Here is a 17,507-nt window from a genome sequence, read left to right as displayed (position 1 = left end):
TACTTGAGGATGACACCAAGGGCACAGACATCCAAGGAATAAATGGACAAACTGGACTTCATGAAAATTCTAAAAACTGTACATCAAAAGAAACTACCCACAGAGTTAAAAGGAAATACATGGAATAGGAAAAAATATTCGTAAAACATACACCTGGTAAGAAATTGATATACAGAATTGAGAGAGATTTCCTAAAACTTGACAACAAAAAACAAGCTAATTTGAAAATGGACAAAGGACTTGAACAGACATTTCTCCAAAAAAGGTATACGGATGACCAATAAGCATATGAGAAGATGCTTAATATCACTAATGATTAGGAAATGCTAATCAAAACTACAACGAGAGACCACTGCACACCCATTAGGATGGCAACTATCAAAAAAAACCCAGAAAACAACAAGTGCTGGTGAGGATGTGGAGAAACTGGAATCCTAGGAATGCAAAATGGTACAGCTGCTGTGGAGAACAGTATGGAGGTGCCTCAAGAAATTAAAAATAGAATTACCACATGACTCTGGATTCTGGAGTTAAAAGCAGGGTCTTACGATATTTGTACACCCCTGTTCATAGCAGCTTAGTCATCATAGGTAAAACATAGAAGCAACCCAAGTGGCCATCGGCGGATGAATGGACAATCAAAATGGGCTATACACATACAATGGAATCTTAACCTTAAAAAGAAAGGGAATTCTGGAGTTCCTGCTGTGGCACAAGGGGATCAATGTGCCTCAGCAGCAGCAGGGACTCAAGTTCAATCCTTGGCTCGGCACAGTAGGTTAAGGAAGTGGTGTTGCTGCAGCTGTGACGCAAGTCGCGACTCTGGCTCAGATTGGATCTCTGGCCAGGGGAATTTCCATATGCCTTGGGGAGGACAAAAAAGAAAAAAACAGAAGAGAAAGAAAGAAAGGAAATTCGGATATATGATACACCATGGATGAACCTTGAAGATTTTATGTTGAGATAAGCCAGTCACAAAAATACAAATATTGTACCATTCTACTTATACTAGGCACTTGAAGTAGTTAAAATCATAGTGACAGAATGTAACTGGTGGTTACTGGGGGCCCGGAAGAGGGATGAATGGGGAGTTATTGTTTAACAGGTACAGAGTTTCGGTTTTACAAGATAGAAAGAATTAGGAAGATGGATGGTGGTGACAGTTGCATAACACGTGTGTATTGAATACCATTGAAAACTCAAAAATGGTGAAGACGGCAAATTTGATGTTATGTAATCTGCCACAGTAAAAAAAAAAAAAAAAAAAGAGTGAGAGAGAGAGAAAGAAGGTTCTTTTTTTTTTTTTTTTTTTTTTGTATTTTTAGGGCCACACCCGTGGCATATGGAGGCTCCCAGGCTAGGGGTCGAATCTGAGTCACAGCTGCTGGCCTACACCATAGCCACAGCAATGCAGGATCTGAGCCGTGTCTGCGACCTACCCCACAGATCACCGCAATGCCGGATCCTTAACCTACTGAGTGAGGCCAGGGATCGAACCCGCAACCTCATGGTTCCTAGTCGGATTTGTTAACCACAGAGCCACGACGGGAACTCCAGAAAGAAGGTTCTGAAGAGAGTGTGGCCCAAGGGTTGGTGAGGTGGGCCGTTTGATTGCTACCCCTCTGTGTGCCATCACTAAATAAGTCAGAGGCTCCCTGGGTGTGGTTGTGGATCAGTGTCAGGCCTGAGTGTGCTGAAGTGGTGAGGGGACTGAGTCTGTGGGCTGGAGCATGAGGCCCTGAGGTCTGGGGACAGGAAAGTGAGAATGGGCTTCCCCTAGTGAAACCAAACAGGGGATTCTGCCAGTGGCCAAGGGCTGACAGCTTTAGAATCTCCCCGGAGGCTCCAGGTTAGACCCCTAGGAACACATGTCAGGACAGGGCAAAGCCTTGAAGAGCAGAGAGGGAGCAGGTGAGGCTGGGAGCCATGGAGAGGGGTGCAGAAGGGATACGAAAATCAGTCAGGGGATGAGGCTGATTTATGGGAAACAGCTGTGACCAGCCACTAACAGCGTGCTCCTGGTTTGAGGTGGGGACTTAGCGTGCTCACTGCCCCCCCACCCCCTGCTTCCCAACCCCAGGACTTACCAGAGTGGGGCTGAGACTCAGGTGGGCGCTCCTCATCAGCTTCCAGCTGACTGGGGAGCCCTGGAAAAGCGGAGGAGATAATATGCTATGGAGACGTGCTAGGATGCCCTGGGAGCAGCTCGGGTGGATGTCTGCTCAGGGCCCACCCTTCAGGGCAGGTTCCTTGGCAAGCAGGAAATACATTTATGCTCAGTGATCTGTGGAGGGCACAGCTGGAGGGGAGCCTTGAAGGCAGCTGGGGGCAGAAACATGTGCACAGCTAAAGGTTTGTGCACGCACAGGTATGGCTGTGCACACATACACGTGTGTAAATGTGCATGTGCACAATGCGTCCCCCACCTGCCCTGCACTCTGCCTTGTTGAAATCTTTTTTTTTTTTTTTTTTTTTTTTTGCTTTTTAGGGCCACACCTGCGGCATATGGAAGTTCCCAGGCTAGGGGTCGAATCGGAGCTGCACCCCGGCTTACACCACAGCCACAGCAACTTGGGATCCGAGCTGCGTCTGGGAGCTCACAGCAACACCGGATCCTTAACCCACTGAAAGAGGCCAGGGATTGAACCCGTGTCCTCACGGATACTGGTCGAGTTTGTAACTGCTGAGCCACACTGGGAACTCCTGCCTTGTTGAATGTTTCAGTGAGTTCTCACTGCCTCTCCAACGCCCGCCACCCCTCAGTGTTCTGTGCTTCACCACGGTGCCATGTAAACAGAAAAAGCCCAAGAGGAGTTCCCATCGTGGTGCAGTGGTTAACGAATCCGACTAGGAACCATGAGGTTGTGGGTTTGATCCCTGCCCTTGCTCAGTGGGTTAAGGATCTGGCATTGCCGTGAACTGTGGTGGAGGGTGCAGATGCAGTTCGGATCCTGCATTGCTGTGGCTGTGGAGTAGGCAGGTGGCTACAGCTCTGAGTAGACCCCGAGCCCGGGAACCTCCATATGCCGTGGGAAGCCACCCTAGAAAAGGCAAAAAGACAAACAAACAAACAAAAAGATAAAGCCCAAGAAATGTTTCCTGACAGAAGGAGCTCAATCAGCCTGCCCAGCAGTGGAGGTCGGAGGGCTCTCCCTGTGCCTATTTCTGACCTCGTTGCAGAAAGAAACCTCTTGGGTGTCCCAGGCTATTTGGAATTTCCTGGCAGGGGCAACTAGGGTGGTACAGGGTGGAAGGAAGGAGGAGTCCTCCAGGTCCCCGGTGGATTTGGTGGCATCAGGGCATCTGTTTTGGGAGGTGTGCAGAAACATGGAATTTTGTTCCTGGCTTAGCCAGGCTGTCTCTGTGTGACTCAGGGGGGTCCCAGCCTGGGCCTCTCTGGCTCCCCATGACTGGGGTGGGGGTGGAGCTAACTGGCTGCCTTCCCCCTCTAATAGCTGCCCTTACCTTCTCCGTGGCCCCAGGTGCTCAGCAGCAGCACCTCCAGGTCCAGCGGCACGTCCAGCTCCATGCACACACAGTGGATGAACGCCTGCCAGGTGATCTGACTCTGGGTGCGCAGTTTTCTGAGTTGTAGGACGACCCTCTCTGTGGGGTCTGAGGCCTCGTTCCTGGCACCCAGGTCCATGTTGGGGAGGAAGAACTTCACCTTGGCACTCAGCCATTCTGAGTGTTTGCAGAGCAGCCTCACGAGCCATCCCCACAGGTTCTTGGTGCCCAGGTGGCGACTAATGGGGTCCATGAGGAGCCAGCCCTGCAGGGACCAGGTAGACAGGTGAGCTGGGGGGCAGGTGAGTTTGGGGACAGGTGAGCTGGGGGGCAGGTGAGCAGGAGGACAAGTCAGCCGGGGGAAGGCAAGAGGAACAGTCCAACACCCCACATCTGAGGGGAAGAGGACAGACAGAGAAGTGGCTTCTCTATGGAGTCTCAGTGCCTCTGCCCAGGGCTTGGTCCCAGAGATGAATCTCCTTCCGCATCCCCCTAACCCCTCAATCTGTGCCTGTGTCCTGGCTCTGGAATGGTCTAGTTCCTTCCCTGTGGAAGGTATCCTGACAATGCTTTATTCATGGACCCATCTGTGCTGCTCTGTGTCTGAGCTAAGCTCATGGCTGAGACAACTAGGTGTCTCCCCAAATCTGTTCTTCCTTTCTTCCTTAGTATTAGAACCCCTAAACAGTACAAGGTCATTGGGAAGAGACTCTATTTTCCAGCCTCCCTTGCAATTAGATGTCGCAATGGAACTAAGTTTTGGCCAATGGGATGTAGGTGGAAGTGTTGTCTATTCTTTGCTTCTTCCTGTTGGCTGGAATGCTGGCATGATGGCTGGACCTTGGGCAGCCATATTGGACTATGAAGTGGAAACTAGGGCTAAGGAAGGTGGAAGGTAAAGCTTTCTACCTGCCCTGGACTCTCTGATTTTGAAGGAAATCAAGGAAATACATTTCTATTCTGCTTAAACCACTGCTGCTTAGGGCTTTCTGCTACTCACAGTGAAACCTAATCCTAACTAATGCAAACCCTCTCCTGTCTCTAGGTAAATTCTCCTCTTCTAAACTAGAATTCTTCAGTTTATAACTTATATTAGGAATACTAATATAAAGCAAAGGGCACATACATAGCAAAAGCCTAAAGTGTACGCAGGCTCTTGGATTCAGGAATTCTATTCGACAATTCCGGGCCCTCTAGCCTTAGGAAATAATCATGGATGTACATTACATTTTTTATTTCAAAGATATATACTGCAAGATTATTTATAACAGTTAAAAGTTGGAAGCAAAAATGTCCAAAGCTGGGGATCAGTTAACTAATTGGCTGTCGGTCATACAGTGGAATACGCTGCAACATTTCCAAGTGTACTTTCTGGTGCTAGTTCTTTAATAATAGAGGCAAATCTTCAAAAGGCACTTCCTATGTGTTAGGCATTATTTTACATGCTTTGTGTATCTCATCGCATCCTCACAACTCCAGAGACCCCGTTTCTAACTCTGAAAAGGGTGGGAGGGCCACCCAGGGGCCAGCCTCACTCACTTCCAGAGGTTGGGACAAGGGCCATGTGTCCTGGGGTTTAGACCCAGCTGCTCCTTTGACCCCCAGCAGAGGCCTACTAGGCACATGTCCCCAGCCACCTCCGGTCATCCCTCCTCAGCCAGACTAGCAGCAGTAACTCCTCGCTCAGGCACAGAGCTTTGGCATGCATGCAACATGCTCACGTCCACAGGGATCGCCACCCCCGTGGAACAGATGGAAAGATAAAGGCCAAGGGAGGGAAAGGACACACCCAAGGTCATACTGCACGTCTACGGCACAGCCAGGCTCAGAACCGAGATGTCTTGCCTCCCAGGCCAGTAAATTTCCAAGGCTTTGGAGCCCTCCGTGGCACCAGACATGGGCTCAGTCCTTGTACTTTGTGTGATTCTGGCACAAGGATGTGGCCATGGTCTAGGGCATGGCTTCTTTTCTGGGCTACAGTGTCCAAAGTCCACATGGCTCATAAATCATCCAGGGCCACAGCGTGCCAGGCAGGAATAAACAGTGCCCAGATGGTACAATTTCAGGAAAAGCCCTTTAAACTCAAAGTTTTCCCTCCAGCCAGTCTACCATGATGTCTTTGTTTCCACTACTAGCAATCTATCCCCTCGGGGGTAAGACACTAAGCTTTTTTTTTTTTTTCCCCTGCTTTTTAGGGCCACACCTGTGGCACATGGAGGTTCCCAGGCTAGGGGTTAAATCGGAGCTACAGTTGCTGGCCTACCCCACAGCCACACAAATGCTGGATCCGAGCTGCATCTGTGACCTACCCCACAGCTCACAGCAGTGCCAGATCCTCAACCCATTGAGCGAGGCCAGGGACCGAACCCACATCCTCATGGATACTAGTTGGGTTCGTAACCCGCTGAGCCACAGTGGGAAGTCCTCTCTCTCTTCTTTCTGGGCTCTTGGTAGGACTGCATCTCTCTGCCCCCTTGAAAGTAAGCATGGCCAGGAGACTTGCTTTGGCCGATGAAATAGGTAAAGAACAACCCATGTCGCATCTGCGGGGGAGTTTTAAGGGCCAGTGTGTGATTTTCTGTGTTGTCTTTTTCTCCACCACAGGGCCAGCAAGAACGCAGATCTTGGCTGCTCCTTTAGCCTGCATCTGGGGAAGAGGATCGTGTGGACTGGAGGTCAGTCAATTCACATTAGACAACACGTGGGATCAGGAAATGCCTTTTGTTGTCATAAGCCACCAGGACTTTGGCGGCTGTTTGTCACCGCAGCATACACTAGCCTATCCTAACGGAGACACTCCTAGCCTGAGCCTGAGCAAGTCTCTTCCCTCGGTCACACCATCCACCCAATGGGTAGATATTGCCACAGGCCTTTGCTGATGTTCTTTGTCTGGTGATTTTCACTCCTGTGCTGAGAGGTGACGAAGGGTAACTTGGCTGCACTGGGGGGGAGTCCAGGGAGGGAGCAGTCTTGGCAGCAGGAGGGCGGGGGAGGAAGGAGTGGATGGGAGGGAAGAGAAGGGGCAAAGGGGAATGACCACCTACCTGCTTCCTGATTCATCACAGATGTCCTAGGATGTCCCCAGAGGGGGTCTCATGGGTTCCCGGCCAAGCCCCTGTGCTGGACTTGCAGGTTCTTTCCATAGGACAGGCCCCTGTGAGAGAGGAGACAGAGCACACTCCCCATCATTAGTCCGAGTTCCAAGAGGAATTCTGTAAACAAGGCACTGACCCTTACCCCTGACATCTCAGAGGACACTGGCCCAGAATCAGTCCCCTGTCCCCAGGCACAGATCTTATTCTTCCGCAACCATAGTTCTTTTTGTCCCCGCACCACGCACAGCCCACCCCTCCCTGGTGTCCCCTCCCGCCACACCTGGCCCAGAGGATGCCCCTCTTCCCCTCCCAGCTTAAATATTCCCCTGACAGCAACTCGGGATGTCACAGCAGGCTTATTACAGCTAATTTAGTGGATGGAATTCGCAGGCTTATTACAGCTAATTTAGTGGATGAAAACGAATTAGTCCTCACTGTAGATGTCTGCTTCCACTCCCGGTAAAACTCCAAAGAGGTTAGGCTTTGCAGTGGGAACACGTTTTTAAATACTGGAGAATGAGCACGAGAAAACACCCAGAGGCATCGATCGATCACTGCCTCACTCAGAGGACAATAACATGATGCTTAGGTATTTTATAACAACTATAAATAAATTCTAACCTTTAAAAACTGTCAGTACGGAGTTCCCATTGTAGCTCAGTGGTTAACAAATCCAACTAGGAACCATGAGGTTGCGGGTTCGATCCCTGGCCTTGCTCAGTGGATTGAGGATCCTGCATTGCTGTGAGCTGTGGTGTAGGTTGCGGATGCGGCTTGGATCCCATGTTGCTGTGGCTCTGGCGTAGGCCAGCGGCTACAGCTCTGATTCGACCCCTAGCCTGGGAGCCTCCATATGCCGCGGGTGCGGCCCTAGAAAAGGCAAGAAGACAAAAAACAAAATAAAACAAAAAACAAAAAACCCTATCAATCACGACGTTGTGCACCTGTAACATATAACACTGTACATCGACTGTATCCCAATAAAACAAAATAAAATAATGCTATGTCTCCCATGCCAATGGAACTCAGACAGCTTAACAAACAATAAAGAAGAGACAAGAGAAAAGATAGCTAAAAAGTCCATGGAAGAACGGATGAAAGGCACAAGATCATGACAGGCACTGGTTGAGTATCTGCAATGGATGAGGAATGTCCCTACAAAGTTCCAGACTTCAGATCAAGTCACATAAGGAGGGCACATTCTAATGTAACAGAGATAAGCGCTAGAGTTAGAAATAAGGAAAGAAAACAAACTACATCCCGTTGAAGAGCTACTGGGGTACTGATGGTATTTTTTATTTTTTTATTTTTTGTAGGGCTGCACACGTGGCATATGGAGGTTCCTAGGCTAGGGGTTGAATCGGCTCTGTAGCTGCAGGCCTGTGCCATAGCACACAGCAATGCCGGATCCTCAACCCACTGAATGAGGCCAAAGATCGAATCTGTGTCCTCATGGGTACTAGTCAGATTTGTTTCCTCTGAGCCATGAAGGGAACTTCACTGATGGTATTTTTTTTAAAAGAAAATTGTCAAATTCTAACAGAAAAAAATGGAGAGAGGCAAGAGCAACTTGAGATAACTCCTTGCTATGGACTGAATGTTTGTGTTTGTCCCAGATTTATGTGCTGAAGCTTAAAGCCCCAGTGAAACGGTATTTGGGGATGGAGCCTTTGGGAGGCAACTGGGTCAAGAGGATGGAGCCCTCATGATGGGTTTAGTGCCCTTTTAAGAAGAGGCCGGAGAAAGCATGCTTCCCTTCTCTCCCCCCCACCCCGCCCTTACCCTCTCTCTCTCCCTCTCTCTCTCTCTCTCCCTGCTCACTGCCATGTGAAAAGGACACAAGGAGAAGGCAGCCCTCTGCAGATCAGGCACAGGGTCCTCATCAGACACTGGACCTGCTGGCACCTTGATCTTGGACTTCCCAGCCTCCAGAACTGTGAGAAATGTGTGTTGTGTAAGCTACCTGGTCTATGATATTCTGTTAAAACAGCCATAACCAAGACAAGCCTGCCTAGGATACAGAAAATAAAAGAAAAACCTCCCCAAGTCAGTAGGCATATTTAAGGCAATGCCTTAAATACATTACAGTAGGATATTTCTGAGAACTTAATAAAATGATAATAACAGTCATTTGGTTTAAAGACTTAAACCTAAGGCATGACACCTTGAAACTCCTAGAAGAGAACACAGGCCAAACATTCTCTGATATAAACTGTAAAAATGTTTTCTTAGGTCAGTCTCCCAAGGCAATAGAAGTAAAAACAAAAATAAACAAATGGCACCTAATCAAACTTACAAGATTTTTCACAGCAAAGGAAACCATTTTTTTTAAATAAAAAGAAATCCTACAGAATGAGAAAATGTTTGCAAATGATGCAACCTACAAGGGCTTAATCTCCAAAATATACAAACAACTCAACGATAATAAACAACCCAATGGAAAAAGGGGGAGAAGACCTAAGGAGACATTTCTCCAAAGAAGACATACAGATGGCCAGTAGGCACAGGAAAAAATGCTCAGGATCATTAATTATTAGAGAACTGCAGATCAAAACTACAGTGAGGTACCACTGCACACCCATCAGGGTGGCCGTCACTAATAAGGCTACAAATAAAAAATGCTGAAGAGGGTGTGGAGAAAAGGGAACCTTCATACACTGTTGGTGGGAGTGTAAATTTGTACAACCACTACGGAAAAGAGTATGGAGGTACCTCAGAAAACTAAAAATAGAACTACCACGTGACCCAGCAACCCCACTCCTGGGCATCTGTCCAGACAAAACTTTCCTTCAAAAAGATAACATGCACCCCCTATGTTCACTGCAGCACAATTCACAATAACCAAGACATGGAAACAACCTAAGTGTCCATTGAAAGTTGAATGGATTAAGAAGATGTGGTACATATATATAATGGAATACTATGCAGCCATAAAAAGAACACAATAATGCCACTTGCAGCAACACGGATGCAACTAGTCATTATCAAACTAAGTGAAGAAAATCAGAAAGAGAAAGACAAATACCGTATGATATCACTTATACGTGGAATCTAAAATATGGGATACATGGGAGTTTCAAGCTTAGCTCAGCAGTAACAAACCCCACTAGTATCCGTGAGGATGCAGGTTCAATTCCTGGCCTTGCTCAGTGGGTTAAGGATCTGACATTGCTGTGAGCTGTGGTGTAGGTTGCAGAAGCGACTTGGATCTGGTGTTGCTGTGGCTGTGGTGTAGGCTAGCAGCTACAACTCCAATTCGACCCTTAGCCTGGGAATTTCCATATGCTACAGATGCGGCCCTAAAAACAAGACCAAAATAAAAGAAAATAGAATAAACTATGGCACAAATGAACCCATCTACAAAACAGAATCAGACTCACAGATAGAGAACAGACTTGTGGTTGTCACAGGGTGGGGGTGGGGGGAAATGGAGTAGGCATTTGGGGTTAATAGATGCAAACTATTACATTTAGGATGGGTAAACAGGGTCCCACCATAGAGCACAGGGAACTATAGCCAATCTCCTGGGATAGATTATTACGGAAAAGAATGTGAGAAAGAATACATAACTAGATATATAACCGAGTCACCTTGCTATACAGCAGAAATTGGCACAACATTGTAAATCAACTATAATAAAAAAATTTTTTTAGGAGTTGCCATCGTAACTCAGTGGAAACGGATCTGACTAGTATCCATAAGGACCAAGTTCAATCCCCAGCCTCGCTCAGTGGGTTAAGGATCCAATGTTGCCGTGAGCTGTGGTGTAGGCTACAGATGTGGCTCGGATCTGATGTTGCTGTGGCTGTGGTGTAGGCCAGCAGCTGCAGCTCTGATTTAACCCCTAGCCTGGGAACCTTCATATGCCACAGGTGCAGCCCTAAAGAAGATAAAAATAAAAAAAATTTAAAAATAAAATGAAATAAATTTTTTATTTTAAAAATAAATTACTATCCCCCAACATTATAATAACAGTCATTAAAACAAAAATGGCAGCTAAGACAAAGTATTTGCCTATTTCAACTATTTCATAATAAACATTTAGAATGAGAATTAGATAAAAAGAAAAAAGTGAAGGCAACTGTATCAAAGACTATTCATTGGGAGAGGCAGGCAATAATGGAGAGGCTTCCAAACAAAAGCATATTATCAAGTAACTGTCATTAAAAGTTTATGACGCCAGATTAAAAATTGACCTAAGGAATAGAGTTCAAATTAGCTTCACACTCACTTAAAACTCACTGTTTAGTCAATGGCATTGAGAGAAAAACATGGAAAAGCACATAGTGTTACAACACATAGTAATATAAGTGTTTTAAATGGAAAGAATTATTATTATTATTTTTAATCCCATACGGGATCAGATTGGAGCCATAGTCGCCACCTAAGCCGCAGCTGCGACAACGCCGGATCTCTAACCTACTGTGCGGGGCCGGGGATCGAACCTGCATTCCAGCAGCTCCCAAGATGCTGCCGATCCCCTTGTGCCACAGTGGGAGCTCCAAAAATTATTTTTTTAAGAAAGTAATTCAGTTAAAATTTTCTGTACAGGCAAATTAAAACCACAACCAGATGCCATTTCACACCCACATTGAATGTCTATGATGAAAAAGATGATAATACACGTGTTATAGGAAGGATGTGGAGAACTAGGAACGCTTACACACTGCTGGTGGGAGTGGGAATGCAGAATGGTGCAGCCACTTTGAAAGGGTGTCAATTCCTTACACTGTTAGGCAGAATTACAGTCCAGCAATTTTCTATTCCTGGGTCTACGCCCAAGAGAAATGAAAACATTCATCTACACAGAAGAACATAAATATTTAACATCTGTAATAGCCCCAAAGTGAAAGCGGTCCAAATGCCCAAAAACTCGTGAGTGAATTAGCAAAATATGGTTTAACCAGACAGCATTATTCAGCGACAAAAGGAAACAAAGGGACATTACATACTGTAACGTGGAGGAACAGCAAACACATTATGCAAAGTGAAAAAAGCTCCCAAGTATACCAGTAACTGAATTCAATTTTTTTTTTTTTTTGGTCGTGCCTGCGGCATGTGCAAGTTCTGGGGCCAGGGATCGAACCTGTGCCATAGCAATGACCCAAGCTGCTGTGGTGAAAACGCTGGATTCTTTTTTTTTTTTTTTTTTTTTGGTCTTTTTGTCTTTGTTGTTGTTGTTGTTGCTATTTCTCCACAGCAACACTGGATCCGAGCCGCGTCTGCAACCTACACCACAGCTCACGGCAACGTCAGATCGTTAACCCACTGAGCAAGGGCAGGGACCGAACCCGCAACCTCACTGTTCCTAGTCGGATTCGTTAACCACTGCGCCACGACGGGAACTCCGAAAACGCTGGATTCTTAACCTGCTGTGCTATGAGGGAACTCCAAGAGAATTCAACTTTCAAAAGCTATGGCACATGTATGTTTTAAATGTGTTGCATATGTCTGCAAATATATAGAGACCAACTCTAGAGCTACACAAGAAACGTGACAGGGACTGTGTCTGGGGAGGCGGCCTCAGGGACACAGGCAAAGGAGAGCCCTTTACACCTTACAGTTTGCTCTCTGTAATTCCTCATCTGTGGGTTTGAATCTACAAATGGGGATTCAAATCTACAAATGTGGAATCCACAGGTAAAGAGGGCTGACTGCACTGTGCCGTTTTATTTTATTATTTTTTGGCCGCACGTGCAGCAGGCAGAAGTTCCTGAGCCAGGGTTCGAACTTGCACCACAGCAGCAACCCCAGTCACATTAGTGACAATGCCAGAGCCATATTCTCTAGGCCACCAGGGACCTCCAGTTCTATGCCATTTTATATAAGGGACTTGAGCATCCGAGGATGGGAAACTAAGGGCCATCTGCACTCTTCTGGACCACCTCGTGCCATTAAAACCTTTCAACAAGTACCTTTCGATTTTTTTCAAAGCCATAAAATATTCATATTAAAAACTAGAACAGACATTTCCCCAATGTGGAAGGAAGAGAAATTCACGATGAGTAAGTACAAGAGCCTATCAGTAAAGTTCACAGAAATGGAAGTTCCCTACATAATGTGAGCTAAAATGAAAACCATTAGGAAGGCAATAAATGAGGATAAATACCTGCATTAAGTATGACAAGATAAAGCCTGAGAATTCAAATTAAAAAGTAATTCAGGAGTTCCCGCTGTGGCTCAGCAGGTTAAGAGCCTGACATAGTTTCTATGAGGACCCAGGTTTGATCCCTGGCCTCACTCAGTGGGTTGAGGATACCGCGTTGCTGCAAGCTACGGAGCAACATGGACCAGATCTGGGCTTGCTGTGGCTGTGGTGTAGGCCTGCAGCTGCAGCTCCAATTTGACCCCTAGCCCAGGAACTTTGATTTGCCACAGGTGTGGCCGTAAAAAGAAAAAAAGTAAATCATATATATATATATATATATATATTTTTTTTTTTTTTTTTTTTTTTTTTTTTTTTTTTTTTTTTTTTTTTGCTTTTTAGGGCCACACTCACGGCAAATGGAAGTTCCCAGGCTAGGGGTCAAATCGGAGCTACAGCTGCCAGCCCACATCATGGCCACAGCAATGGTGGATCTGAGCCATGTCTACGACCTACACCACAGCTCATGGCAATGCCAGATCCTTAATTCACTGAGTGAGACCAGGGATCGAACCTGCAACCTCATGGTTCCCGTCAGATTCGTTTCTGCTGAGCCACGGCGGGAACTCTTTGTTTTTGTTTTATTTTGTTTTGGTCTTTTTAGGGCCCCACCCATGTCATATAGAGGTTCCCAGGCTAGGGGTCCAATTGGAGCTGTAGGTGCCGGCCTACACCAGAGCCACAGCAACATGGGATCCGAACTGCATCTGCGATCTACACCACAGTTCATGGCAACACCATATACTTAACCTACTGAGTGAGGCCTGGGATCGAACTCTCATCCTCACAGATACTAGTTGGGTTAATTAAGCACCAAGCCATGACGGGAACTCCAGTAATTCTTATATATAGAGGAAACATTTTATTCTACTTTCTGTGTGTGTTACAGGGACAAAACTACATTTTCATTGAAAGAGTGGTTGAAAAAGTTGAACAGATAATGCAATGAATATTTGTAAAATGCCAGGCAACATCCTTTAGGTTTTATCTATTTTAATTCTTATAGCTACTCCTCCTGGATGCCTCCTACGCATTAAAAAACTTACAGGTTCCAAACTGAGCCCTGATCTCCCCTCCCACCACCCACCACCCACCACCCACCACCCGCCACCCTCCCCATTTCAGTGACGGACAGTCTCCAACTTCCTCAAGCTCAGGCCAGAGATGGCTTGGTTTTCCCAAGCGTCTCGCAGAATCTCAATTCCTCCCTTGCTGCCTGGACCCAGCACCATCATTTCACACCAGGATTCCTGCATCAGGAGGCTCACCCCCAACACCCCCCACACACGGTCCGGTGGTCAAGCTAGCACGTGGCCTGTGCCGCATACCCTTGAACCTCGTGCTCTTCCTGTCTTAGCCGAGGAAAGGCCAAGGTTCCTCTCAACATCATCCAGGGGTTTGCACAGTTAAAAACAACAAAATCAAATGCGGTAACTTGAACATTTCCTTCGCTGTGTTGATTGCGTTCCACCTATTTTTAAATTAACTTCTGGCACTTTCTGGGTTTTTTTTTGGAGAAACTTGCTTAGTTCATCAAGACCATTCAAACTTCATATGCAGCACACAGTTGTATAGATAATATTGTTCTTGTACTTTTAAATCTCCTCATAGCTTTACAATTATTTCATTTCTTTTACTTTGCCTTTTTCTCCATATTAGATTTGCCAGTAGGTGGTATCTCACGTCTAAAAACTAACTTTTGTTAGTTTATCAATTTATTAATTATCAATTGATAAATGTATCATTTCTCAATTCTGGAGAATTTTCCTTCTTTGGTTTTATAATTTTTCTTATCTTCCTATTCCTTTCCCCTGATTTAGTCTTTAAACTTCTGAACTTTACGGCTTAGGCCATTTTAAGTGTCTTCCTTTAAAAGTTAATAAGAGAGAATACTTTTGGACAATTTCCAGAAATCTACATTGTTTATATAAAATGTATATTGCATTACTAGCAGACTGTAATTTTGAACAGGGTCATTAATAGAGGGGTGAGGTTTGTTTTTTTTAAATCTATGCCATTAATTTTTTTTGCTTTACTGTACTGTACAAAGGAGAAGTCCTATATAATTTCTGCTTTTGGAAATATGTTGAGACTTCTGTTTTTGGCTTAGTATATGAGAAATTCAAAAATATTCCCTGCACATTTAAAAGACATTCTTTTTCAGTAAAGATGGATTTCTGTCTCATAAATTATACCAAAATAAAATCTAGATGGAGCTAAAATCTAAAAGTAAAAAGTTAAACTACAAAAGTAGTAGATTATAGGTGTTCACTTTAAAACCATTCATAAATCTGCCCATCGAAATTTTTACATTTTTCTATATGTTATATTTCACAGTAAGAAAGTTAAAAAAATTTAAGTGCCAGGAGAAAATGTGGGAAAAAGTTGAAAAAAATTTCAGAGTGTAGGGGGCCTAGGTAAACATGACACAAAACTCAGAAATCACAAAAGAAAAACTGGATGAAACTGACCAGATATAAATTAGAATTTCTGTATTGCCAAAAACCATCACAGTCAAAAGATATCACATACTGGATAAGCATCTGTTAGGCACACGCAGACAAAGATATAAATGCAGTTTTTTTTTTTTTAATTTTTTGGCCACATCCACACCATGTGGAAGTTCCCAGGCCACGGATCAAACCCAAGTGACAGCTGTAACCTAAGCCATAGCAGTGACAATGCCAGATCTTTAACCTGCTGAACCACGAGGGAACTCCAAGACAGAAGTGTTAACATTTCAAGAGTTACTAAACAGGCGTGCCCATCATGGCTCAGTGGTTAACGAATCCGACTGGTATCCATGAGGACACGGGTTCGATCCCTGGCCTCGCTCACTGGGTTGAGGATCCGGCGTTGCCATGAGTTGTGGTGTAGGCTGCAGATTCGGCTTGGATCCTGCGTTGCTGTGGCTCTGGCTACAGCTACGGTGGCTACAGCTCCGATTAGACCCCTAGCCTGGGAACCTCCATATGCCACGGGAGCGGCCGTAGAAATGGCAAAAAGACAAAAAAAAGAAAAAGAAAAAAAAAGAGTCACTAAACAGCAATTAGAAAAGATATTCAACTTCACACAAAATGAAAGAAATAGATGTTGAAACTAAAAAAAGATATATTCCATTTTCCACCGTTTAGATTGGCAAGGGTATTTCACATTGGCAAGACTGTAAATTAACAGGCATTTTAATTTTGATGCTTTGCTAGTAGGAATGCAAACTAATACAACCTTTACCTACCAAAACTGCAAGTCTCTATAACCACACTTAGCAACTCCACGCCCAGGAATTTAGCTTTCGGATATACTCATAACGTGCAAGGTAACATATGCTCAAGGATATTTAATGTGGCCTTGCTTATAACAGCAAAAGCTTTGAAATAACCTAAATGTCCACTGAAGAGGAACTAGTTAAATTATGGCACATCCATGCAATGAAGTCCCCTGCAGTCATTAAAAAGAGACAGAATTATGTGGAATGATACAGAACAGTGTCCGAGATCTATCGCATTTTTCAAAAAGGGCAACGACAGGATAGGGTACAGAGTATACTGCATTTAAATAAAGAAAAAAATGTGTACGTTCATAAAATAAATGAATACTGGCAGTTCCCTGGTGGTCTAGTGATTAGGACTCAGAGCTTTCACTGCTACAGCCCAGGTTCAATTCCTGGCCTGGGAACTGAGATCTCACATTAAGCTATTGCACGCCACAACCACAAAACTCCCAAACAAACCACAATCTAAATACATGAATAACTCTGGAAGAAACGCATAACAATAATTGCCCCTAGGGAGGGGAACATTTAGAATTTTATACTATTATCTAATCAAAAACAAGATAGCAGAGTGGCTGCTAATCAAAGTTAATTTTTTTTTTTTGGCCATACCCACAGCATATAGAAATTCCCAGTTCAGGGATTGAATTTGAGCTGTAGCTACGACCCACACCACAGCTGTGGCAATGCCAGATCCTTACCCCACTGTGCCACAGCAGGAACGCCTCATCTTTTTTTTTTTTTTTTTTTTTTTAAGATTGAGTACACCTATTACCTCAACTATACTGGTTGTCATTCAAATTTCCATTGTTCACATTTGGGTTGGGATAACATCAAAGGAGTAGACTGGTGCTCTATCAATTTCTCCACGCATGGCTAGCAGTTTTTAAAATTTAAATATGAATTGAAATGATGATTTTTAAAGTGATGCTAAATGTATGGGTTCAGTTACCCAAATGCACAAAGTTTTATTGCTGTTCTACAAAAAAACAAGATAGCAGAGTGGCTGCTAATAGAACAAAGGAAAACCTCAAGACTATCAAGGCTTCATATTTGCATTTTAGCACAGGGACCTCTGGCTAACAAAGTTTTATCTCTAAGAATCACCAAAGCATCTCTGGGAAAGGGTGGTCAAACATGGGGCTCAGAGGCAGTGAAATGCCCAGCAACACACAGTCAAAAGAGTCAGTGTCTAGAGGGAATCCAGGCATGCAGCTTTTCGGACCTGTGCACCTGCCACTCTAGGTCCGGACAGTGAAGAGGCAAAGGGCCAGGGGCTCTGTCAGGGTGATGGTCTCACTGAGGGGTCTGCAGGGGAGGATCCCTCCATCCCGGCTCCAATTTTAAGCAGACAGCTCCTTCCACTGCCCTCATAGCTGTGCTCTTGGGAACCTCTCCTGCTCTCCTGGGAGTGCCGTAGAGGGAGGGGAGGGGAACCAGCTCCCTCACTCCAGTCCCAAGGCCCTTGCTCCCTGCACCTGGAGAGCCC

At 45.1% G+C, this 17,507-nt stretch overlaps 1 protein-coding gene across 5 annotated transcripts in view; it reads right to left on the bottom strand.

Annotated features, from left to right (window-relative positions):
- The window catches only part of NLRC5 (NLR family CARD domain containing 5), a 103,110-nt gene that overhangs the window by 58,451 nt on the left and 27,152 nt on the right, over nt 1–17,507 (bottom strand). For 3 of the 5 annotated variants that reach the window (XM_021093211.1, XM_021093210.1, NM_001278781.1), the window contains 3 exon segments: nt 6,552–6,661; nt 3,466–3,772; nt 2,088–2,147 (listed from right to left, as the gene is read on the bottom strand). In XM_021093211.1, the coding sequence (XP_020948870.1) occupies nt 2,088–2,147; nt 3,466–3,760 (355 nt within the window). In that variant the 5' untranslated portion in view covers nt 3,761–3,772; nt 6,552–6,661. 5 annotated transcript variants of the gene reach the window in all.

Source organism: Sus scrofa, chromosome 6, assembly GCF_000003025.6.
Source record: "Sus scrofa isolate TJ Tabasco breed Duroc chromosome 6, Sscrofa11.1, whole genome shotgun sequence".
Classification (NCBI taxonomy): domain Eukaryota; kingdom Metazoa; phylum Chordata; class Mammalia; order Artiodactyla; family Suidae; genus Sus; species Sus scrofa.
Note: the sequence above shows the minus strand (reverse complement) of the source record. Positions and strands in the feature narration are given on the sequence as shown.